Source organism: Macaca thibetana, chromosome 15 (genome assembly GCF_024542745.1).
Source record: "Macaca thibetana thibetana isolate TM-01 chromosome 15, ASM2454274v1, whole genome shotgun sequence".
In the NCBI taxonomy this organism is placed as follows: Eukaryota; Metazoa; Chordata; class Mammalia; order Primates; family Cercopithecidae; genus Macaca; species Macaca thibetana.
This window is the reverse complement of record NC_065592.1, coordinates 77,342,766-77,367,560: the sequence shown is the minus strand read 5'-3', so window position 1 is coordinate 77,367,560 and position 24,795 is coordinate 77,342,766. Positions and strand designations below refer to the sequence as shown.

Below are 24,795 nucleotides of genomic sequence, written 5' to 3'. Positions count from 1 at the left end.
ATAATAGCATGTGATGTCACTTATAATAGTATTAAACATATAATAGGAATAAACTTAACAAAAAATACATGCAAGAATTATGCACTAAAAACTGCAAGACACTGGTTAGAGAAATTAAAGACCTAAGTAAAGAAAGAGACATATCATGTTCGTGGATCATAACACCCAATATTGTTTAATATATTAATTTTCTTGAAACAGATCTATAGAGTCAATGCAATTCCATTCAAAATCCCAGTAGGCTTTTAAAATTTTATATGAAAATGTAGAGGATGTAAAGTAACCAAAACAATTTTGAAATACAAGAGAAAGTGGGAGGACTTATATATTACTTAACTGTAAGACTATAAGCTACAATAATCAAGAAAATAGGGTATTGTCATAAAGATAGTAATTTAAAAATGTAATAGAAATAAACCCACATATATATGGTCAATTAATTTTTCAATGAAAACGCTAAGGTAATTAAATGGAAAAATTCTTGTCTTTTTCAGCAAATGGAACTGGAACAATCACATACCCATTTGGAAAGATACGACACCTCACATCATATACAATAATTAACTAAAAATGTATCAGAAGCCTAAAAATGAGATTATAAGCTACTAGAAAAACATTCGAGGCAATCTAAATGATATTCGTTTAGATAAAAATCTTTAACACTCCACAAAAAGCACAAAAGAAAAAAATCAATAAACTGGGCTTCATCAAAATTAAAGGCTTATTCTTTGAAAAGGCACACTTAACAAAATGAAAGCACAAGCCGATAGACTTGGAAAAAAAATTGGAAAACATCTCTGATAAAGGACTTGTACCCAGAATATGTAGAGGTATATATAGAACTCAATAAGAAGGAAAAAAAGAACTGTTTTTTCAAAACTAGGGGCTGGGCACTGGGGCTCACGCTTATAATCCCAACATTTTGGGAGGCCAAGGCAGGAGGACTGTTTGAGCCTTGGCGTTCAAGACCAGCCTGGGCAACATAGGGAGACCCCAGTATCTACAAAAAGTTTAAAAATTAGCCAGGCATGGAGGTACCCACCTACGTTCCCAGCTACTCAGGAGGGTGAGGTGGGAGGATTGTTCGGGCCCAGGAAGTCAAGGCTGCAGGGAGCTGTGATCATGCCATTGCACTGCTGCCTTCATAAATACAAATGAAAATTAAAAATAGGGAAATGGTTTGGACACTTTACATAAGTACATATGCAAATGACCAAAAAGTACATGAAAAAATGCTCAAACAATTAATCATTTTAGGGAAATAAAAAGTAATGTAACTGTAATGAGTTACCATTACACTTTCATTAGAATGATAGCTAAAATAAAAAGAACTGTTAATACCAAGTATTGAAAAGGATATAGAGCAACTGGTAGGAATGCAAAATGGTACAGCCACTTTGGAAAACAGTTCGGCAGTTACTTAGAAAAGTTAAAACATACCCTTATCATATGACTCAGCAATCGCTTCGTACACATTATCCGAGTAAAATAAAAACATATGTCCATAAAAACACTTATATTGCATAACACTGTGTCTGCATAACTGTTTTATTCATAATAGCTAAACCCTGAAAAAGAAAAATTCCAACATATAGTAATCAGAATAAACAAATTGTGGTATAGCCACACAGTAAACTACTGCTCAGCAATAAAAAGGAACAAACTGCTGATCCATATACAGGTAAAATCTAAAAGAGGCCAGGTGCAAAAACTACATACTGCATGATTCCATTTATATAAAATCCTAGAAACAGCAAAACTGTAGTAATATAAAGTAGATCTGTGGTTGCCAGGAGCAAGGAGATAGGGTAAAGGATCGACTACAAAAGGGCAGGAACAAACTTTTAAGGGTGATGGAAATGATCCATATTTGGTTGTAATGGTGGAACACAACTGTATACATCCGCCAAAACTCATCAAATTGTACACTTAAAATTGGTGAATTATACTGTAAGTAAATTACATCCTAATAAAGCTGATTTAACAAATAAAAGCAATTAAATATATGTTGAGGACTTTTACACTGGTGGTAATGTTTGATAACTTACCCATCCAAGAAACAGTTCCAACTTGTTAGATTTGAACAGGTAAAAATGTAAATACTAAAAAAAAAAAAAAAAAAAAATTCAAAAGGTATCAGTGGAAAAGTAAGTGTCTCTCGCATCCCTATGACTCTATGCCTTTTACCACTTAATTTATATTCACACGGAAACAATATTGGTATTTAAGGAACAGTTAATTAACAATATGTTAAAGGGGTGCTTTATTAAAATAGAAGAATCACTAACTCATAACAATATGCAGGTCATTCTTTTCCAGAGGGGAACCTTCCCCAAAGCCCTTGAAATCTGAATTCTTTACCCCTATAAATCAAGGGTATCAGTAGTCTGACAGCATCTTAGTATCTCACTTCTAACAACCTGCCAATCCTTGTTCTAATATCTTGTGGCAAATACAAACCATTTCTCATCATATGTTAATCTGTTTTTCTTTCTTTCTTTTTCTGAAACAGAGTCTCACTCTGTTTCCCAGGCTGGAGTGCAGTAGCATGATCTCAGCTCACCACAACCTCCGCCTCTGGGGTTCAAGTGATTCTCCTGCCTCAGCCTCCTTAGTAGTTGGGATTACAGACATGCACCACCACGCCCAGCTAACTTTTTTTTTTTTTTTTTTTTAGTAGAGACAAAGTCTCATCATGTTAGCCAGCCTGGTCTTGAACTCCCAACCTTAGGTGATCTACCTGCCTCGGCCTCCCAAAGTACCGAGATTACAAACGTGAGCCACTGCACTTGACCCATATGTTAATCTGGATATACTACAAGTTCGATGAAAATATCCTTAAAGAGTAACTACAAAAATCAAAGCTATTATTCTTGTTCTACAGGAGTTTACAGTATACAAAGAAGAGAAGGTATATAAACAGGGCATTTTTATTAATAATACAAGATATCATATATCTCAAAACAGAGCAGTAAGTGGGAAAGACAATAAGTATTGCTATGGTGAAAAAAAGCAAAAGCAAAAGTGGACTCAAAGGAGATGGGGGAACTTGACTATTCCTAAAAAACAGGATTTGAAAAAAAAAAAGTGAAGGACAGCATTCTTAGCAGGGCAAAGAATAGGAGAATGACGTAGCTGTGACCATATGAACAACATTTTCATTGATCAGAGTAGAGACAACATATTTGAGTGGGAAAATAAGAGAGAAATACAAGATTTGAAGTACAGAGTTTATTCAAACAGCATTTATTAAGTACCTACTATATGCCATGCATAGTACAGAAATGAGCTGTTTGAAAAGAAATTCCAGACTAAGAAATTTTGTCTTTTTACTCTGTAGCAGGAAAATAGAGTTCTAAAGAACTCATGGCAATTTTATACAACATTATTTTAACCAATCTTGGCAACAAATAATTTTAAATAATAGAAAAACAGAGACTCAGGAAGGTATACGCATATGCTTAAAATCGTATAGCCAAAACCAAAGCAAAAATCCCACATCTTCCTATTCCTAGCTCCATGCTCCTTGTCTTGCTCTACTGGCTATATCCTTTAGTCCTCTTCATTTTCTCAAGCAAATAATAAATTATTAAAAGAAAAAAAAGTGATGCAATAAAAGTAAAGTTTTAGTCAAATGCATATGGCTAGGTTGTACGGTTGAATTAAAAGGTAAAGAACATGGATAAAATGAAATCTATTAGCATAGGTTGGCACAAAAGTAACTGTGGCTTTTGCCAATTACTTTTGCACTAACCTAAAGTTACTGTAATAATCTAGGAATTGGTGGTAGCAGTAGGAACAGAAGCCACTGGATATGAGACTTTGTATAAAAAGATTCAATTTTGAAAATACCAAGAGATTCAAAGATAACTAGGTGATTGGTAAGTAGAGCCACTGGCAAGATGTAAATATCAAGAAATGAGTCTATTTTGTTGGGGAAATCATCTACTGTGGTCAAATTATTGCCCAAAGTCAAAGATATTAGATCAAACATTTCACAAGTTTCTACCCCTGAAACAGAATAATCCAGAGTTTACTACCATCCTTGGATCTTTTATTTACAAATACTTATCATTTTCTGTCTAGACTTAAAGCCTAGACACCACCATCTATCCAATCCCCAGAGGTATTCATATCCATAAAGCCCAATAAGCGTTTATGCCCACTTCCTGGAAACCTCTAAGAGAGAGCTGATATACCTAAATCTAAAGAAATACACACACACACACGTGTACAAGCTGCCAGTGTACAAGCACGTGTGTGTGTGTGTGTGTGTGTAATTAAGTCTATCATTGAGCCAAGGCTTTCTTTCAGGGAATCAGGGTTATTTGTCAGTCATAAGTAAATGACTAATCTCTATATCATACATTAAGGCTTGCAACTGAGAAAGTATTTTTAAACCTACATAAAGATGAATCTATCTTCCCTCTTATATGAAAATTATTTCTCAAGGAAAGGTTATATTCATAACTTCTTCCAAGGTCCTGAAGAATTCCATTCACTTATGATATTAATTTTTTAATGAAAATACTGGACTAGTAGCTCTTTAATAATTATAAATGAAGACATCCAACAGAATAACTAGTCTTCAAAAGAGGATAACAAAGAGGATGAGGATCAAAGAAGAGCTAAACCCAAGTAAAAGCATATGAAACCTGGAATGTAAAGAACAGAGGTCAATGCTGCTCTTTGCGATGGCCAGTAGAGGCTGCCAGTGTACAAGCACACACAGGGCTTCCCCTCCCCGCCTGCCACAGACACAGAGTTGTCAACAAAATAAGAAACATTTCCATGGTATAATATGAAGCCCAGCACTCTAGGCTCATCATAGAGCATCATGAAGCAGCAAATACCAAGGGTCCTTTCAACCGTGGCTTCTCAGTATATGTCATGGGAACAAAAGAATGCCAGAATATTTTTCAAGTACTTTTGAAACATGATCGCATTTAGCCACTGTCTGACCAAAAGAAACCACCAATCCTATGTCATTACCTTTCCAGAAATGATACCTCAAGTTTTATAGACATGTAAAAATGGGTACCTTCCATGAAAAATAACTCAATTTGGGGCCTTCAAAATCCTTATTTGAATAGATGTATTACTCGGCTTCTTCAAATACAGTGAATTGTTACAGCTAAAAGAAATTTTCAGTTACTGAGTACAGAGACATAATTTTTGATCTAAAATTTATAAGTATCATTCTTAAATTACAAATACTAACATACTTAAAAGGAATTTATTGATATTCCGCAGTCAGGTGAGATTCTGTCCATCTGCGCCCCTCACCCAGAGCCAAAAACATAAAGACACTCAAGTACACCAAGTGGCAATCACTTTAAAATTCATTTCATGAATCTGCTCTACAATTTTAAGAATTATGTATCTGGCCCTTTTTGAGCTCCACAACACTGCTGTTTCTTGTAGAGAGAAACTTTGCCGTCAATCACTGCTCCCTTTTGCCACGCAAATATGTGCTGCAGCTTTCACTTGTCACTCCTATTATATGTAATGTAGGCAGCTTAGCACTAAATCAATTTAAGGAACTGCAGGAGTTAAATACATACATTATTATTATGATGACTGAAAAGGCAATGAATGTCTTGCAGCTCCATTTGCTTTCTTTGTTAAGAAAGAAAAAGCTAATTATCTGCAGCTGTCAACCATGAAGACCTAGACCTATTTAAGTCAACATCAGCCTTGGACAACTGAAAATATTTCTCAGATTTTTACCCGATTGTTTTCTTTTTGAAAAGAAAGAAAGAAAGAAAAACCACATACTTTCATTACAAAATATTAAACATTCTAAAGGGTAATGTAAAAACAAGTTGAAAAATATAAACTACATACTTGTATCCCTTTTCATAACCAACTCATTTAATATTTTTTAAAACTGCCTGTCAGTTTTTCGTAATACCCACTCTCTAATTAGTGTAGTCAAAATTTAGAAAAATGCAAAGCATCTCCACATAAATTCATAAAAAGAAATTCAAGTGAAAGCCCAGACTATTGGTTACAATGAAACTATGTTACAGATGATCAAGGGATAAATTCTGTTCATTTATTTAACAAGAGAAAGAAACACACGTCCAAAGTTGAATTGCTGCAAAAAGACAGAAAATGCACACTGAATTTGTGTTCAATGTAGGAACACCAATAGGTTATGCTTCTGTGTTCATATACTATTTCATATATATTATTTTCTTTACCTGCCAATCTTCTATTTTCTAGTCTAGTATCATTAGAATCCAGAACTAAATACTTGGTTTTGAATTTTCTTTTTTCAAATTTAAGGATCAACTTGGGTATTTTTCCAGGACACCCAATAAGGATGAAAACAATATTTTCAGTAAGTCAAAGATAAAGTCAATATATAAACTATGAAACCTCTCAACGCTGTGTTCAAAAAGTGGACAAAGGTCATTATTCTTGATTGTGAACAAATTTTTTTGCACTTGTTTTTACTGGTAATGATTAAATATTATTTTCCTATTATTTTCTTTGGAAGAGCTCTTCTCCTCATGGGAATACACTTAAAACTATTTTACAATTTCACATTAAAATACTGTCCAGTTAGCTTTCAAATAATTTTTAGACACCAACACAGATAAATTCAACCGTACAAAATCAACAATGTAAGAAAAACATGACATGTGACCAAAATAATTATAGTTTTAAAAATTATAGCTCATGTTGCAGTGAGCTGAGATCACACCACTGAACTCCAGCCTGGGCAACAGAATTTATTTATTCTGTATCAAAAAAATAAATAAATAAATAGCTCGTGTGTAAGTCCCTAAACCAGTCTTAAAAAGGAAGCCTTTTCAAAGTACACCTGACCTAGAACTCCAAGATGCTGATTTGCCACAAGCACCCCCTGCAATCTTCAGGGATCACTATTGTAATCCCCAGTCTCAAATGTGTTAGAGACAAGAAAGAGAAGGTCAAGAACCATTAGTATAAGTAACATAAAAATCAAACACATCTCAGATCCAAAGAATGATATATAAAAATGGAGAGCCAGTCAGGTTTAAGTACAGACATAGACATGGCCTATGTGGTAGGTTAAAACAACAACAACAACAGAAACAACAACAACAAAAAAAACAGTATAGTTATGTGGCCACAAAATACTAAGTAAATTTTTCACTGTCACAAACTAGTAACTGACAGGAGCAAGATTCCATCTCAGCTTTTCACAACAAAGCCCAGATTTTTTTTTTTTTTTTGAGACGGAGTCTTGCTCTGTCGCCCAGGCTGGAGTGCAGTGGTATGATATTGGCTCATGGCAAGCTCTACCTGCCGGGTTCATGCCATTCTCCTGCCTTGGCCTCCCGAGTAACTGGGCCTACAAGGTGCCCACCACCACACCCAGCTAATTTTTTGTTGGTTTTTTTTTGTTTTAGTAGAGACAGTGTTTCACCGTGTTAGCAAGGATGGTCTCAATCTCCTGACCTCGTGATCCACCTGCCTCGGCCTCCCAAAGTGCTGGGATTACACCCAGCCAAAGCCCAAATTCTTTTCACAGCCTGATATTACCTCCAGAGTTCATCTCTGATATGGCTTTACATTTTCAGAAATCTGTATCTATTGTGATTGAGAGACAGTTGCTATCCTTTATAATTGATGATGCTAGTGAGAATGTTATCCTCTATGCATATAAACAGAGCAGAATTGACAAAAATATTAGGAGGTGATCCTTGTCTTAAAATGAGCAGGAAAAGATAGATGACCTTCAAAGGTTCTTCTAGCATTCTAACATTCTATGAGTAATTTATTTTATTAAGATGTTTGGGAACAGATAAAAAATCTCTGGCTATTTTTTTCTAACTTTCTGAAATCTGTTCAGGATAATAACTCCTACCCCATCACTATTTTACAAACATTTAAATATAGTATCTACATTAATGTAATTCTCACAACTCTGTGATGTTGATTATTTTATACAGAGAGTACTGAAATTCAAAAAGATTGTGGTGCCTTGGCCCAAAGCACCAAATTACTAAACAGCAGAGCAATTCTAAAGGCAAATCTGTCCTACTCACAGCTCAGGACATTTACCCTTATATATACTAGATGCTGCCATAATAACAGCATCCATTTGTACATCACTGTACCTTTGTCACCTGTTCCCTAACGGTCCTCAGAACAATCCTGCAATAAAACAAGGCAAGTAATATCATTCTGGCATCATTTTACAAATAACTGAGTCTTGGAGAATTTAAATCACTTGCTCAAGGATCCTTACAGAGTAATAGTAAAGCCAAGTCTCAAACAGAGGTCTCCTAACTCCAAGTCTAGTATTTCTTTTGTCACTATATCTGTCAACTACAAGTTTGGCTTCAACATACCTTTGAAACATTTCTATGCCTACCCTGCTTAAACTTGTCTCTCTACGTGTGAAATTCATTAAGTGTAATTGAACTCATGAAAGTACTGTTTATGCTTATGTGTGGCACAATAACTTATGTTCCCAATATAGAATTACTTTTAAAATATATTTGTCTAAGACTTTCAAGAAAATTCTCACCCAGATTTTGAGTGATCAAGAATAAGGTGGCTAGTTATTATAAAAAATCCTCCTTAAATCCCAGCAAGGGGGGGAAAGGGATGCCTAATTTGGGAGTTTGCTGAATTATAAATCAGCTTTCTCCATACATCCAATTTATAGAACAGACAGTAGTACTGCCTAGAATTCTGTCTTCAGTTCCTCAGAATCTTTCTACCAAATGCACTGCGATTACTGAATGATCTCATTTAGTAAACCAGCTTCTTGTCCCTTCATTAGGTCCTAATCTAAATTATAGTATAAAGACATAAGGTTTTCTACTCGTGGCTGACTTATGATAAACAGCACTGGCTGGCCATGTGGCCTGATGAGGTCCTGAGACACACAAGGGTCTTTTTTTGGACTTTATCAGTCTTAGGGCAGGCAATTTATTTTGAGCCAGAAAAATAAAATATAATCTTAGGCCATCTGGCTCTGTAACACACTGTATTTGTTTAGAAAGGTCACTGTTGTCAAGTTATTGAATGTTATCTCTAGAATTGACAGGAAGACGGAAGTTTTTGAAAGAAGGCCAAGACTATTAAAGCACCGGATATTAAGGTGTAAAGCAGTATTTAAAAGCTTGGGCTTTAGTGTTAAATAGACTACAGTTCAAATCCCAGCTCCACCACTTACTACTTAAATGACCTTGGGCAAGTCACTTTCTTTCTTAATTCAATTTTCCCAATCTATAAAATCTAGATAACACAACCTAGTAAGATATAATGAGAAAAGGATGTAATACATACATGTCACTAGCTCATAGTTATTCAAAATTTATGTAATAATTATTTTCAGTCTAATTTTTGTTTTGTCTGAAACCAAAATTTTCATTACTTTTATAAACTTTTCCAGACAGCAAAGTATAATTCCAATATAGAATCACAATTTATACTATACAAAAGATACAGATTGAGCCTATCCCTAACAAAAACTTCAATCTATCTTAAAGATTTAAGCAACATTCTTTTATTTGTTAAATCAGATATGTAGCAACTACTATTTTGTTAGTGAAATGACTGAGTTACTGTGTCAGTGAAGAATGAATACTCGGCATATCAAATCAACTTCAGGGGGACTAATACTGCTGTTTTATTGAACAACTGTTACAGTATCCTGATGTTGCTATGCAATAGTTATTTTCTGCACATGACGTAGTTTTCTATTAATGCTGCAAAGCAGTACTGTGATCTAACTATTGCAGTAACAAGATGATCCAGAGTTGACTTAGGCTATTCAGGCCCTTTCCTTTTGTGGATTAGCAATGTGGTTAAAAATATACTAATAATTAAAACACTCATAAAAAAGTAGCTCAATCAAAACTCCATTTAGAACGTTGCTGAGGAGAAACGGTTTCGATTCAGCAGGCCAGAGTCTCGATCCACTTATATAACCCTTAAGGATCTCAATAGTAGGCAAACACTTCACCTGTGGAATTATCTCCACACATAATTGGATTTCCCAAATTAAAGTAGGCACTATAAGCCAGGGCAAAAGCTGGAGTCAGGCTAGAGAAGAAGATTTCCATCTGTTTTCTACTTCAAGTATTAGCTGCTACAGTTTCCCCTTTGGTGTCATAATAACAGGCACATATTTTTCATGAACTACTGGGTTCTCTTATTTCTCCACAATACTGACCTGAGAGATCTGAAAATCATCAAAAACAAATTTGTAACTCTGGGGTCTAGCCAAAAAGACTACCTACAGACTAACAAAAGTCGAAAACATGCATATTGAATTAGGGGTTATAAAGATAAATGGATCCAAGAAATCCATAAGCCTATATAAAATAATACACATGAGAAGCTCTCTTGATCAAGTGTCACTTACCCAGCTTGCTATGTAAACGCACATTGTTCATTTCCTCTTTAACCATACTGACAGATGCTCACAGAATACTGAAAACTCACAGCCTGCAGGACTCTCTCTAGCATGCCCCTCAACACTTCTGCTCCCAACTGCTGAGCTGTATATTCACCCAGAACAATATTTGTTCCAAAACCTCAACAGGGGAGTTTTATTGTTATTGTAATTAGCTAATTTAATTAAATATCACATAAACCATGAAAGCAAAAATAAAAGGTCTTGTATCTTTTTTTTTTTTTTGAGATCTTTAAAAACTAAGTCAAATGCATTGAAAAGACTTGATAAAGGCAAGTCACTATAAAACACTGCTGTTGAAACAGGCAAAGGTAAGAGAAATTTTTAAAACTGGGAAAAATAATAAAATATAGAATATAATGTTTCTCAAAATATAGCATGGAAGCCAAGAATAGAATGCTGAGCCCCATCTTCCACAGTTTCTGATTCAGTAGGTCTGCAGTAAAATCAAAGAATTTGCATGCTATGAAATTCCCATGATGCTGACGCTGCTGGGCTGGGAACCACACTTTGAGAACCACTGCTCTGCAAGTGTCTCAATTTTTTAATCTATATTAAAGAAATACAGCATAAACTGGATATGATTTTTTATAGATGTAGATTTATATAAGACTTGCAGTTGCAATAAGCAAGCCTATATTGAAAAAAAGGCCCTCAACCCTAGTCACAAAAACAGCCTATTTACACATTTTGCACATTTCAAGTTAAAACATTAGTGAGAAGTGTGCAGCAGTTTTTACGACCTACTGTTTTAACTGACTTTTTCTATTAACAGTCAAATGACAAGAACCAATCTCATCAGAAAAGATCCCTTGTCAAATACAGACTATGAAAGTACCACTGAAGTTTCAAAGTTTCTTCACCTTCACCATTTGCAAGAAGGAAACTCCGTGATTGTCTCATTGGTTATGAGACTTCCCAAAACACAAACTCATAGAAGCTCATATCAATGACGCTTTTAAAATAAAAGTTAAAAGGTTTAGTATCACTCTCTCCAATTTATAGATGAGATTACTGACCCAGAAGAAACATATCTAAAGGTAAGTCAGCCAACAAGTGGCAGCCAAGACTCTGAATACAGATTTGTCTCCAAAAACAGTGCTTATTTTCCCAAACCACAAAATATTGCCGTATAATCTTTAAAAGAATCAAAGACAGGTTTGCAACAATACACCATTAGAACCCTAATCAATCCAAATGTCTGCAAAACAGAAAATGACCAAACTAGCAGCCAGGTATGGTGGCTCATGCCTGTAATCCCAGCACTTTGGGAAGCCAAGGAGGGAGAATCACTTGAGGCAATCCCATCTCCACAAAAAGTAAAAAATTAGCTAGGTGTGGTGACACAGGCCTATAGCCCCAGCTACTCGGGAGTCTGAGGCAGGAAGACTGCTTGAGCCCAGGTGATTGCGGCTGCAGTGAGCTATAATTGTGCCACTGCACTACAGCCTGGGCAACAGAGGGAGACCCTGTCTCTTAAAAAAAAAAAAAAAGAAGAAGAAGAAGAAGAAAGAAAGAAAATTGCCAAATGTAAACAGTTATAACCGGATGATTATAAACATTATATCTTTATCTTGAACATAATCATAAACATCATCCATAAGCTGAACTTATTAAGTGGCAAGAGAGGATCATCAAACATAGGGCACTGTAAGGGAGCTAGTTACCAGCATTGATGCAAAGTTTAGTATTTATGGACTGCTTGAAAACAGAGGAAGAGATGAGGTAGCCCAGTGACGACAACTGCCATTAAGATAATGCCATTAAACCAAGTTAATTTTAGAAACTAGAGGCAGAGACAAACAGCACCTTATCTCTGCCTTATAAGGTAGTGATGCATTCATGTTGTATTATAAATTCCAGAAGAGAACCATATCTGTAAAACTATGAAGGAATCCATCTTTATGTATCACAAGCCCATCAATACAACTTTATAAGAATTGCTTTATTCAGTAGTGTTTTAAATAACTGGAGAAAAATTCATGTATATGTATTTTTATATATGTCTTTCATAATGCCTGTAGTTACCTTTAACCATTCCTCTTTATTTCTTCACACTGATTAAAATTTACCATCAAGTGTCCTTTCATTTCAACCTGAAGGACTCCCTTTAACATTTCTTACGAGTTCGTGAGAATCCTTTCAGTTTCTGTTTATTTGGAAATCTTAATTTCACTTTCAGTTTTGAAGAACAGTTTAGCTACATAGAGAATTACTGGTTGACAGTCTTTTTATTTCAACGTTCAAAATGTCTTCTAGCCTCCAGGGTTTCTCATAAGTGAGCTATTAAGCCTATTGAGGATTCCTTGTAACAAGTCATTTTTCTCTTGCTACTTTCAAGATTTTTCTTTAAATTCAACTATGATGGTCTAGGTATGGATCACTTTGGGCTTATTCAACTTGGATTACAGTGAGCTTCTTTAATGTGTAGCACAGAGTAATATTTTTCAGCAAATCTGGAAAGCTTTCCGCCATTATTTTTTTTTAATATTCTTTCTGCCTCTTTCTCATCTTCTCGGAATCCTATAATGCCCATGTTGGTACAACTTTCGATGGAGTCACCTAAGTCTTTTGAGGTTCTGTTCATTTTTCTTTCTGATCCTCACACTGAAAAATCTCTATTGTCCTAACTTTGCGTTAAAAGATTCCTTCATTTGCCGATTTATATCTGTTGCTGAGCTCCTCTAGTGAATTTTTCATTTCAGTTATTATACTCTTAAGATCCAGAATTCCCTTTTTAAATAATTTCTATCTTTATTAATATTCTTTCTCTGGTGAAATACCATTCTGATACTTCCCTTTAATTCTTTAGACATGGTTTCATTTAGTTCTTTGAAAAGCTAACTTAAAGACTATGAAGTCTAAAATCTAGGCTCTCACAGGGACTTTTTTTGTTAGTTTTTTATTATTATTTGTCTCTATGTGTGGCATATTTACTGCTTCTTTGCATTTCTCAATTTTTGTTGAAAACTGAACATTTTAGGTAATATATTTTAACAAATCTCATATCAGATTGCTCTACATTGTTCCCCTTTTTGATCATCAGTGTGTTGTTTTTCTTGATGCTGCTTATTTAGTACTTTCATGAACTAATTTTAAGATCCTGTATTACCTGTAGTATGTGGCCCCCAAGTTCTCCACTAGAACTTTTTTTTTTTTTTTTTAGGATCTTGTGTTTATTTATAAGCCTGGCTTCCTAGAAGTCATACCTGGACCAGTATAATGTAGCAGTCAACCAATCATCATTTAAAAGATTTCCTTAAATGCTTTACCTATATGTCTTCTACCCTTTGCCAAAGAAATCATGAAAAATCATACCTTCAAACTTCAGGAAGCTTACAAATAGCATTGATTTTCACTTCCTGCTTACTCAGTGCCTCAAAATCAGTCAGAGTTGACATTCTCCTTTCCCAGGTCATTTCTGGGCATGTGTACAGACTTACACTTTGTACAGCCTTTTAAATACCCAGGAATATGTCAGAGCTTTCCAAAGTTCCCTATAGTTGGCTAGTTCTCCAGACTTTCCTTGTAAATTCTTGGCCAGCTTCTTCCTTTGCCTCAACTGAAATCACAGTCTTAGGCAGTTGACATTTTGCCAAGTATGCTATTGTTTCAGTAATGCCCTGGGGGTAAGCTTTTTCTTCCACCAACTGAGTTGAGTTCAGAGTCAAATCAAATATCCAACCACTCTCCAAGAAGAGTTTTCCCAGGGAGCTGCAAGTTGGGACAAAATATTAACTATGCTCTGGGGATGGTGCCTTTAATGGAGCTCCAAAAGTGGTCAGCTATCTCCATTGTCTGCAATACTGCCAGCTTTTGGCTACACCACTAAGCTGGAGAGAGAGACGAGAATAACCCCAAGTCAAAATATCACAGATCCCACTGGTCTTCCCAAGATTCACTAGTTTTCTCTTCGACAGATAATTTTCAATTTACACTCCTGCTTAATTGCCAGAATTCTAAAATGGCTGATTTTCGTTATTTTACCCATATTTTTGTTGTTGTATAGGGAGCACAAATTCACCGAGGCCCTCACTCCACCCTCCTGGAAGTTGATCAAGTTCTGTAATATTCTGAATTCATAATTTTCATGACAAAAAGATCTTACCCAAAAAAAAAAAAAAAAACCCCTGTTTGGTTTTTTCAAAAATACTTAAAATTTTTAGATCACTGATTCTTATCTCTAATAGAAAGTTACGAAAAAAATCTGTATTTCAGTACTTAAATGAGAGTGAAACAGATCTGTGAGATAGGAAAAAATAAACTGCATAAACAATTTATCACATCTTTCCTGTTAATACGTGAATCATCAAAAACAAAGCTGATTACTGGTCTCAGAGCCACTCTCAGACCTAAATGGCCTCTCAAATCTTTTGGGGACAACAGAAACAAGTAAAAGTGAGGAGGAAAGCCTAGTCCATCTTGTCTTACTTGGCTGACTGAGGCCAAAACCAACTATACTCTGATAGTAAGAAATTTTTTAAAACCACAGAAAACTGGAAGTGGGAAATCGACAGAAAAGAAGAATCAGACACTTGACTTAGGAGGCAACCCTATCTCTTGAGATTTCGCTGAAGAGACTCAGAACAGAGATTGAGTTTACCTCAGATTCACCCAAGTATAGGCCAAAATCATGGGCTTCTGGAAGAGAAAAGAGTTGTTCATTACTATTTCTCTTTTGTTAGCTGGTATTGGCAAGCCAAGGAAAGACCAAAACTGTCAAGGTAGGCCAAGAAAAGTAAACATCTTTTAGCAAAGCTTTTATTTTCAAGAATATTGTCGCATATTTCTTTTGCTTTTCTATTGTTGTGTAACAAACCACCCCAAAACTTACCGGCACAAAACCACCACCATTTTATTTGGTTATAATTCTGCAATCTGAGCAGGGCTCAGCTGGGTAGTTCTTACACTCATCTTGCTGGTGGCCATTCATACTACTGCTTTCAGCCAGCAGATGAGAAATGAGATCAGCTAAGATACTAGCATGGCTGAGTGTCACTCTCCATGAAATCTCAGAAATTCTCCCTTCCACGTGGCCTCTTTTCCACTGGGTCTCTCCAGGAGAATGGTCAGATTTCTTACATGATAATCCTGTCTCTCAAAAACATAAAAGCTAAAGTTGTTAGGCCTTTTTGCACCCAGACCTGGAAGAGCTTTAATTCCTTTGCATTCTCTTTGTTAAAATAAGCTACAGGCCCAACTCAAACTGAAAGGAAAGTGACTTCACAAGGGCATGAATGTCATCAATGTAATAGACAACTAAAACATTCAGGCCAATGTTCAGATGACTGGAATGGATGCAACCACAAGAAACTATAAAATGGCTAAAGCCTGAAGACTGGGCAATTATAGTCAGATTCTATTCTCTGTTCTTTCCCACAAAAAGAGTCAATCTAGGTTCATCGGGAATCTTAATTATAAGTGGAACCTGTTAATCACTTAAAAGCCGTATGACCTTAGACAAGTCAATGAATCTCTCTTAAGCTTCAGCTGCTGTATTGTAAAACAGGAAAAATTACACATACCCTGCCTGTCTTAAGAGGAATGCTGTAGAATAAATAAGACAAGAGCTTTGAAAACTGTAAACTGCTATACAAATACAAGGAAATATTATTTACCTGACAGGATGGTAAGTATAATCAACCTAGCTAGGTTCCATCTCCCTATTAATAAAATTATAATCATCATCATTAATTACCCTATATGCTAAATTACTACCATTGCAATAATATATGTAATAGCAAGCTAAAATCACATTATGTTTTGTTACTGTGAAGAATAATAATACTAACTACAATTTATTGTTGTCCAATTATATGTCAGGTGCTGTTGGTTACTTTCAGTAATCTATAATTAACCCTTACAATAACTCAATAAGGTAGGTATTATCCCTCATTTACAAATAAATAAACTGACACTTGGCTACTTTAAGTAACCTGCTCATAGTTACACAGCTGGTAAACGAAAAATCCATTCTTAGTATCTAATGCATAATAGGCACTTGATAAATATTTGTTGGATAAATTAAAGAACAAATAAAGCCAAGGCTATCTGGCTTTAATGTAACGTTGTTCAACTATTATCAAAGAATTTCTCTCTCACAATCCTTATTTTTATATACAGCTATTAAAACTGTAATCATGGCAAACACATCTAACTAACATGAACAATTTCACCTTGTGCATCAAGAAAATAGTTTCCCATCTGAAAAGTACCTTTTTTTAAAAAAAATCTAATATTTAACCTATCTAATGAATTATTTTGAATTATAATAATCGTGTTACAATGTGGGGACGTCAACTGGAATGAAAAGCAAAAAAAAAAAAAAATTTGCATACAAAAAATCACTAAAACAAAAATCATATTTTTAAATAAAAAAATAGGTGCATGATGGATTACAAATTTCCATATCCTATAATATGAAGAGATCTTGAAATTTAAGAGGAGGAAAAGAAACTGCCCAACAGAAAAACAGACGGAAGATATAAATGGACACTCAACAAAAGAAATATGAACGGCTAACGAATTCTTTATACTTTTGTCATTAGTTATTGAAGAAATGTGAATCCAAGTGAGATTTTTTTCAACTATTCAACTGCCAAAATAAAAAATAAATAAATATAAAGACTGATTATATCCAGTGTCAGAGTAAACAAAGAAACAAAACATTAAAGCATTACTGCTTGGCATATGAAATGGTACAACCTTTCTAGAGAACAATCTGATAATTGACAAAAAATATTCTAAATGTACCCAGCATTTACTCAGCAATTCCATTCCTAGGAATTCATATAAAGAAAATAATTGGACAGCTACACAAAGATGCACATACATGCCAAAGTACTGTATAGGATACCACCAAATGTCTAGGTACAGAATTGTTTAAATACATGATACATACATACGATGCTAACAGAGATATAAAATTTTATTCATTACCATGAAAAGATGTTCAAAATATGAGTGTGAAAGTAAAAAAACAAACGGTATGACCCAATTTTCATAATAAAGTGCACAAACTTTCATTTGTAGGAGAAAAGAGTGCATACACACACAAGCAGAAGCACACCAAGACTGCCAGGGTGAGCCCATATGCACTCACAGAGAAATCCCGAGAAGACATGACAGTAATGCTGCAAGCAGATACGTAGTCATCTGTGAGCAGAAGAATATATATATTTTTACTTTCTTTGTACATTTCTATATTTTCTGAATGTTTCCCATTAAGCATATACAACTTTCGTAATTGTAATTTAATAAAATCATTTTCACTTAAAATAATGTCAACTGTCATAAGCATGGACAGGTTCTGTAAACTTTGAATGTTAATTACATTTAACATAAAATATTGCCCAAAAAGCAGCTTATATGGATACTCAATGAAGATTTACATTTTATTCCTTTTTCAAATGATGGATTCAAAATCATAAAACCTTCATAGTTGTTTCTATTCACATGTATTAGAATTGGGAATTTATTTTAAAATGTAACTTAGAAATGAAAAGTGAAACAGATATGTATAAGTGTTACAAGATACACTTAGTGTAAGTGTGCTATATTATATGTCTTTGAATAACTTGCATATGTAAGGGCCTAGAGACCTTGATTCTATAATGAAAAAAATCCAGCATCACTTGGTATGTCCACTTGGGAGCTTATTAACTTATGCTTATTATTTACACAGTATAATGGGAATTCTCAATTAGCCATGGGTAGTCTATCCACAACCAATCTTGCTTTTGAGTTTAGCCATTGTACCAAGAGTATAAGCAGTTTAGCTATTTGCTTCCTAGATCTCTCAGCTGTTTATTTTGTATTATGCCAGGATTTAGCAAAAGAAATACTTAAAATCAATTATTCCACTTGGACAGTGGATAGGCAGGCAAGTGGGCAGCTACTACTCTCAGGGCTGAGGCTGAGTATCACTCAGATACACCACTACCTGATCCCTGAACAGGAGACTTTGGGAAATGTTTAGGGTCATTTTAGTTGTCCCAATGATGCGGGGAGGGGAGTGATTCTAATGCCATTTTGGCCCAGAGATGCCAAATATGCTGCAACATGGGGTACCCCACCAAGATATGTCTAATCTATAGTAACAATAGTGTCCCTGTTAAGACAAGTACCATTTTCTTGCTCAATGTTGTATTTCCAGCCTACTGCGTAACAGGAATTAAATAAATATTTGTTGAATAAAATCAAAATATGCAATTTATGGCACTGAATGAGACACAGATAATACAAAGGAGGAAAAAGAAGTGACAACAGAGAAACTAGATTCTACCTCTACCCTAAGACAGGCCATAGTGGCCAGGCTCTGTTATACTTAGGGGAACTCTATAATCAGACACATTGATACCTAAGATACTTATAAAAGCACAATAATTCATATTCAAATCCAGATTATAGATATCCAGGTATATGCTTTCCTCTATTAGTAAAGATCAGCAAACTGTGTCAATTGAAGACATACATACCAGTGCCAATCTTGCAGTGGCAACACCGTGGTTTCAGAGTACAGTTTCTGGAGTCAACTGCTGGGTTTGAGTCTGATTTTATACATGCATCACCTGAGTAAATTACTTGATATCTTAACATACTATTTATAAACCTGGCAACTTACCTAATGTCTTCTAGTATCAGCCTTCTTATCTACAAAATGGAGTAATGAAATAGGTTCACCACCCGCTACTCTAAATATATGGGCCAGATATATTACACAACTCAAAATTTTTTGAATTTTGTAAAGTAATACCAAATATATATAACATCCCAGGTGAACACAGGGCAGCAACTCATAATCATACACACTAATGTTTCTGTAGCAAAAAATAAAAATAATGTTCCAGATGTAGGATACATAAAGACCCTTATGTAGCTTCATCTCACTTAGTTCAGGTTTTTTAGCCAAATTAGTTTGCTATAAACATAGGGAAACATCTTCAAAACCTTTGAATTTCAGAAATGAATATAAAAGATCACCTACTTCCCTCGGAGACAGCAAGTAAAAATTAAATGAGTTTATATAAGGTGCTTACCCCAGTGCCTGGCACACAACTAGCACTTAATAAATATTAGTTATTGTTACGAAATGGTAGCTAGCTAGTGTATGAAATACAAGACAATGCAAGGTAGCTAAAGGAGTCAGCAGATTTACAGAGCAGCAGGTGGGTAGGGATGAGTAGTGGTCAGAGGGACCTAAGATAACTAGCTAATCAAAATAAAACAAAATGAGAGTTGACTAACCATAAATTGCAAGAAAATAATGTATCTGCCACACTGAACTCTTAAGTACACATTTACTTCCTTTTGATAGATGGGAGTTTCTCCAAAAGTTAGTATTTGAAAACATTTACTATTTTCTACTTCACATGTGGTTTTCTACTTACAACTCTATGTAGCTTTCTTACTAAAAGGAGATCAAGTTTTTGAAGATTTTTAATCAAGGTAGGACCAAAACTGGTTTCTCCCTAAGGTAATAAACCAATTAAGTTTTTGTTGCCTACCACAGAATATAGTAAACTTTGGGCAGTTAAATAGTACACAAAGGCTGGGTGCAGAGGCTCACACTTGTAAACCTAACCCTTTGGGAGGCCAAAGAGGAAGGCTCACTTCAGGCCAGGAGTTCAAGACCAGCCTGAGCAAAACAGGGAGACCCCCTCCTCTCTACAAAACAAAAAAAAAGCTGGGCATAGTGACACACTTCTAGTCCTAGCTACTTGGGAGGCTAAGGCAGGAGGCTGAAGCAGGAGGGCTGCTGGAGCCAGGGAGTTCAAGGCTTCCGTGAACTATGAAGGTATCACCGCACTCCAGCCTGGGAAACAGAGCAAGAGCCTGTCTCAAAACAAAATTAATTAAATTAATAGTAAATGCAAAAAATAAAAATAAAAAACATACCAAATACCATTTCCCCTTGGAAACGAATGGAGTTAAATCTGCCCCTATATCACCTCCCTGTTCTATTAGTTTTTCCTAATCCAATCTACTGAATAAACTTTCACATTTACATAAGAAATGAATGAAACTATTACTTCTGAAGCACTGTTCTGTGCCAGGCACTGGATTACGCACTTTGCATAAGTCCTTTACACAATTTTCACAAGTCTTCAGGGTAACAATTAATGTCCTCACATTACATAAAAATATTGAATTAGTAAGTGAGTGACCCAATAGTAAAACTCAGGTTTGACTGACTCAAAAAACCATGAGCTGCTTACACTAGACCACTTTGCCAAACGATGCTGCTTCATTCTCACATTGTTGACAACGTTTTTGCTTCCCTCTGTATTTGTTATCAATTATTTTTAAAGTGTACATAATACGGAATTTGTAATCTCTCCCAGAATAAAAGAATTTTAAATCTTTCTATAATCCCAAATTTGAAATGAACTTGTAATTTTTATCTTAGTTTATCTCTGAAAAACAATTTAAAATCTCCAAAAATTACATGCATCATCTTTAGTTATAAGAGCATATTCATAAATATATAGCAATACATTTCCCAGCAATTAGCATCCGAACTATAATCAAAGAACTTTAAACCTGGTAAAGACTTTAACAATAATAGATGCTGGCTGGGCACAGCGGCTCACGCCTGTAATCCCAACACTTTCGGAGGCCGAGGCAGGCGGATCACCTGAAGTCGGGAGTTCGAGACCAGCCTGACCAACATGGAGAAACCTTGTCTCCACTAAAAATACAAAAATAGCCAAGCATGGTGGCGCATGGCTGTAATCCCAGCTACTCGGCAGGCTGAGGCAGAAGACTCGCTTGAACCCGGGAGGCGGAGGTTGCAGTAAGCCAAGATTGTCCCATTGCACTCCAGCCTGGGCAACAAAAGCGAAACTCCGCCTAAAAAAAAATAATAATAATAATAATACAGATATTATTTAGATGAATTACTAACCATTCTGGTCTTAAAAAATTTTTGTGGGGTATAATCTACCAAATATCCCTCTATACTCTACTCCAGAGCCCAGTGAACTTTTAGGGTCTGTCTTCTTTATGACAAATAAAAATCACCCTTTCTAAAAGCTTTCAAGGCAACAATTTACGGCTCTCTTTAACATATTATGCTGCTTTACCGATTTTAGCTGGCAGTTTGTAACAAAGAGTAAAGAGAAATACAAATAAGTTTGAAAACTAATTTTAAGTTATTTCCCCTCCTTTCCTATATGAAATAGTTTCCACGGCTCCAATCTTTTCTCACTGCTGTCAATATCCATTTTTTCTGCCCTTTTCAGTCTCTCCAACTGTTTTATGCGCAGAATAAACTATGGACAAAGTAATCAAACTTTATCAGTTCAGAGTGTTTAGTGTAGTACTCTAAACTAAAAGCTCAATGACCAAGTTAAAGAAAAATAATAATCACCAGCTTTTGAATATTAAACTCCAGAGTCATGTTCATATCTAAAAGCACAAAATCGTTAATACATATTCAATTTGTAGACTGCTATGATTTGTGTCTAAACAATTTTTTTGAATTTGCGTGATTAACTTCTAACCCTTATTAAATGTTATCACGTTTTTGATGGGCCCCGATATGGTTTATTTCCTGTGTGCACATAAGTAATTTCATAGACTGTTACAATAAGATTTAAATGCATATTTGAGTAAAGTGAAACCATTATTTTGGAACTCATTATTATCAAAGACTCTAGAATTCTACAATATGAAGAAGGAGCCATTTCTAGAAACTATTACCATTACTCATAAATGCTATCATAACTTAGAATTTTCTTTCTTTTTTTTAATAGAGACAGGCTTCCCTGTGTTGCCCAGGCTGGTCTCCAATTCCTGGGCTCAAGGGATCCTTCTACCTTGACATCCCAAAGTGCTGAGATTACAGGCACAAGCCACCACGTCTGGCCTAGAATTTTCAAAGTTCTATAAACAGACAATAGCTTATGAAAATTATTTTCAACAACCAATGTACTTAATTAAATACCAGGTTTGGGGTTATGAAATTCAAGCAATATTTTAATTGTATAAAGAATGATGATACTTACTAATGTCACTTTATGCCCAAGACATGCTATGTTTAATAAGGATAGTTTCTATTTTAATGTTTACAATTTTTCTCATTTATATTTTTAAAACTATATTACTCTTTAAAGACCAATTGTTATTGGCCCTGGTAAAAGGTTAGTAACTTGTATATCCTGTGTGCAGTATTAAGTCAGTAAATATTAGTTGGAAAGCAATAAAAGTAAAGGAAACTGCCAAGAGTCTAATTCTTATTTCTAGATCCACAATGCCATTAGAAAAAGCAGCATATAACTTTAATCATCACTTCTAGCAACTGCAATAACAAAAAGAGAGGTATAGTTTACTACTCTAATTTAAAGTCCTTCCACCTAGGAAAGCAATATAGAACAGCAGCTTTCAAACAGTCTCCCAATAAAGTACTAGAGTCCTAATTTAAAAAGAGACAAAAATGGACCTGCTCTGCTTTCAATCATCCCTCCAAAGGTGTCCCCTGAAAATTTTCAGTAGAAATTTTTCAAATTATTAAAAATATAATTTAAAAATTATTAATAGAGTGGATACAAATACTAGAGTAAGAGTCAAAAGATCTGGAAAAGTGTTTCTTGACCTTTCTGTCTTGGTTTCCTCACCCTTAATTTGGAAACAATTCCTTCCCCATATAACTTACTGTTGGGAAAAGCTAAATAAGATGCTACACACAAAAGAGCTTTGTAAAGCATGACCTTTGTGTAGCATGACCCGTGAAAATATGAGGCATATTATAATTACTGTTCTATATGCTAGGCAATATTTTTAAATAAACGTACTTCTTTTCCTACCACTCCAGTTCCCAAGATACTTCCTTACTTCACATACCACAAAGGAGTTTAATGTCATCAAAATGAAAAGAGGTCCAAAAATCAAATTAAAAGAGAAAAAGATGGAAGGAGAAACACATGTAGAATTGTTCTCTATTGCTTCTCTCAGATAATTTAAAATAAGCTCATTTCCTATTACTTCACCAACACATGTATTGATTAATTTCCTCTAAACTACTTTTGATAAATAAGTTTGTAAGCACTTTAATAAAATATACTATGGAAATGCTTTTCTTCAAATCCATAAAAACATTCACAATTATTAGGTATAATATCAATGTCCATAGTCAGGTATCTTCAATCATGAAAACTGGTAAGGGAAAAGAATGTCCGACTGGTTTGTTTGACACAGACAACTCAAATGATTTGAGAAATATAATAAAACTGTAATTATTTCCTAGGAAAAATACTTAAAAGAGTTGGTACTAAGTCCCTTTAAATATACTACCTATGATAAAGATTATTACAACTCTTAAATTGTAACTTCTATACATAAATGCAATTACTAACTATAAATAATGTTGTGAAGGCCTTAGACACAAAACTACTCAATTTCTCTTTCAACCTTATATCCATAAAATTTTAGAAAATGCGTAGGGTAATTTTTGATGTATTTTACAGAGGACTTATGCAGAACCACAAGTTTGAAATGAAGGATACAACTTCAGCTTATTCCTCTTGAGTTTTGTCTCTTAACTAGCAGATTGAGTGTTTATCTTCCCAAAGAAACTAAAGAGTATCCTCCATGGTAATGGCTACTAAAACAGAGACCATACATCAAATTGAAATAAGGAACACCTTGTTCTCTGTGACGACTGATGGATTCTATTTCATCATCACATCTTTGATTGAAACAATATGAACACAATTTTTAGAACTTAGAAATTAAAGTGTAGTATTTAAATTATTAACACTTTTTAAAAAATTACTAGATTATATATGCTTACAAAAAAGTAAATCACATGATTATTTTTAAATAATACCAATTTTAATCATATAGGCTTCATTTATAAAAATTAAGAAACATTAAAATAGCAATGTTTGATCATCTTCAATGGGCTGGCAATTGCATTTCAACTCTTTGGAAAGGTAAGGAAGTAATGTGGGTGCAAACATAACCTCAAAGACCAATGATGATGAACAGCTTACAAGTACTCAGAGACACTATGCCTATCCCTCTGACACCCTTCCCACCTATCCACCCCACCCTGACTCCTGCTCTTTTTACCTTTCTGAATGCCAGTGGAAGGCCTCTCTTTAAAGTACTGTTTGTAGTGGAAGCAGAAGTTCACACAAACAAGCTGCTGTATCTTCCTACATAACAAAACTATTATTGAGTAGGGGAATTATGACATCAGCAGTATGTTAACCAATTACTCTACAAATACTTAATATCTACTGATAAGCATGCTATTGTATCATTGGCTGAATTTCAGAAAGTCAACTATTATTTTTCTACCTTTAAGTGAAACTTACTTTGATATAGGCTTAATGCTTAGTCTATGAAACTACTGTGAAAATATA

General features: G+C 34.8%; 1 protein-coding gene and 1 pseudogene across 11 annotated transcripts in view; one reads left to right on the top strand and one right to left on the bottom strand.

Moving 5' to 3' along the window:
- RFX3 (regulatory factor X3) overlaps window positions 1-24,795 on the bottom strand; it is a 311,425-nt gene that overhangs the window by 251,842 nt on the left and 34,788 nt on the right. For 2 of the 11 annotated variants that reach the window (XM_050762008.1, XM_050762003.1), the window contains exon 2: window positions 2,049-2,102. The exons of the other annotated variants lie outside the window; for them this stretch is intronic. Coding sequence is in view for 1 of the 2 variants with exons in the window: in XM_050762003.1 (XP_050617960.1) it covers window positions 2,049-2,052 (4 nt within the window). In the remaining variant the exon portion in view is untranslated. The remainder of the gene's footprint in view (window positions 1-2,048; window positions 2,103-24,795) is intronic. 11 annotated transcript variants of the gene reach the window in all.
- Window positions 2,248-2,937, top strand: LOC126938000 (uncharacterized; annotated as a pseudogene).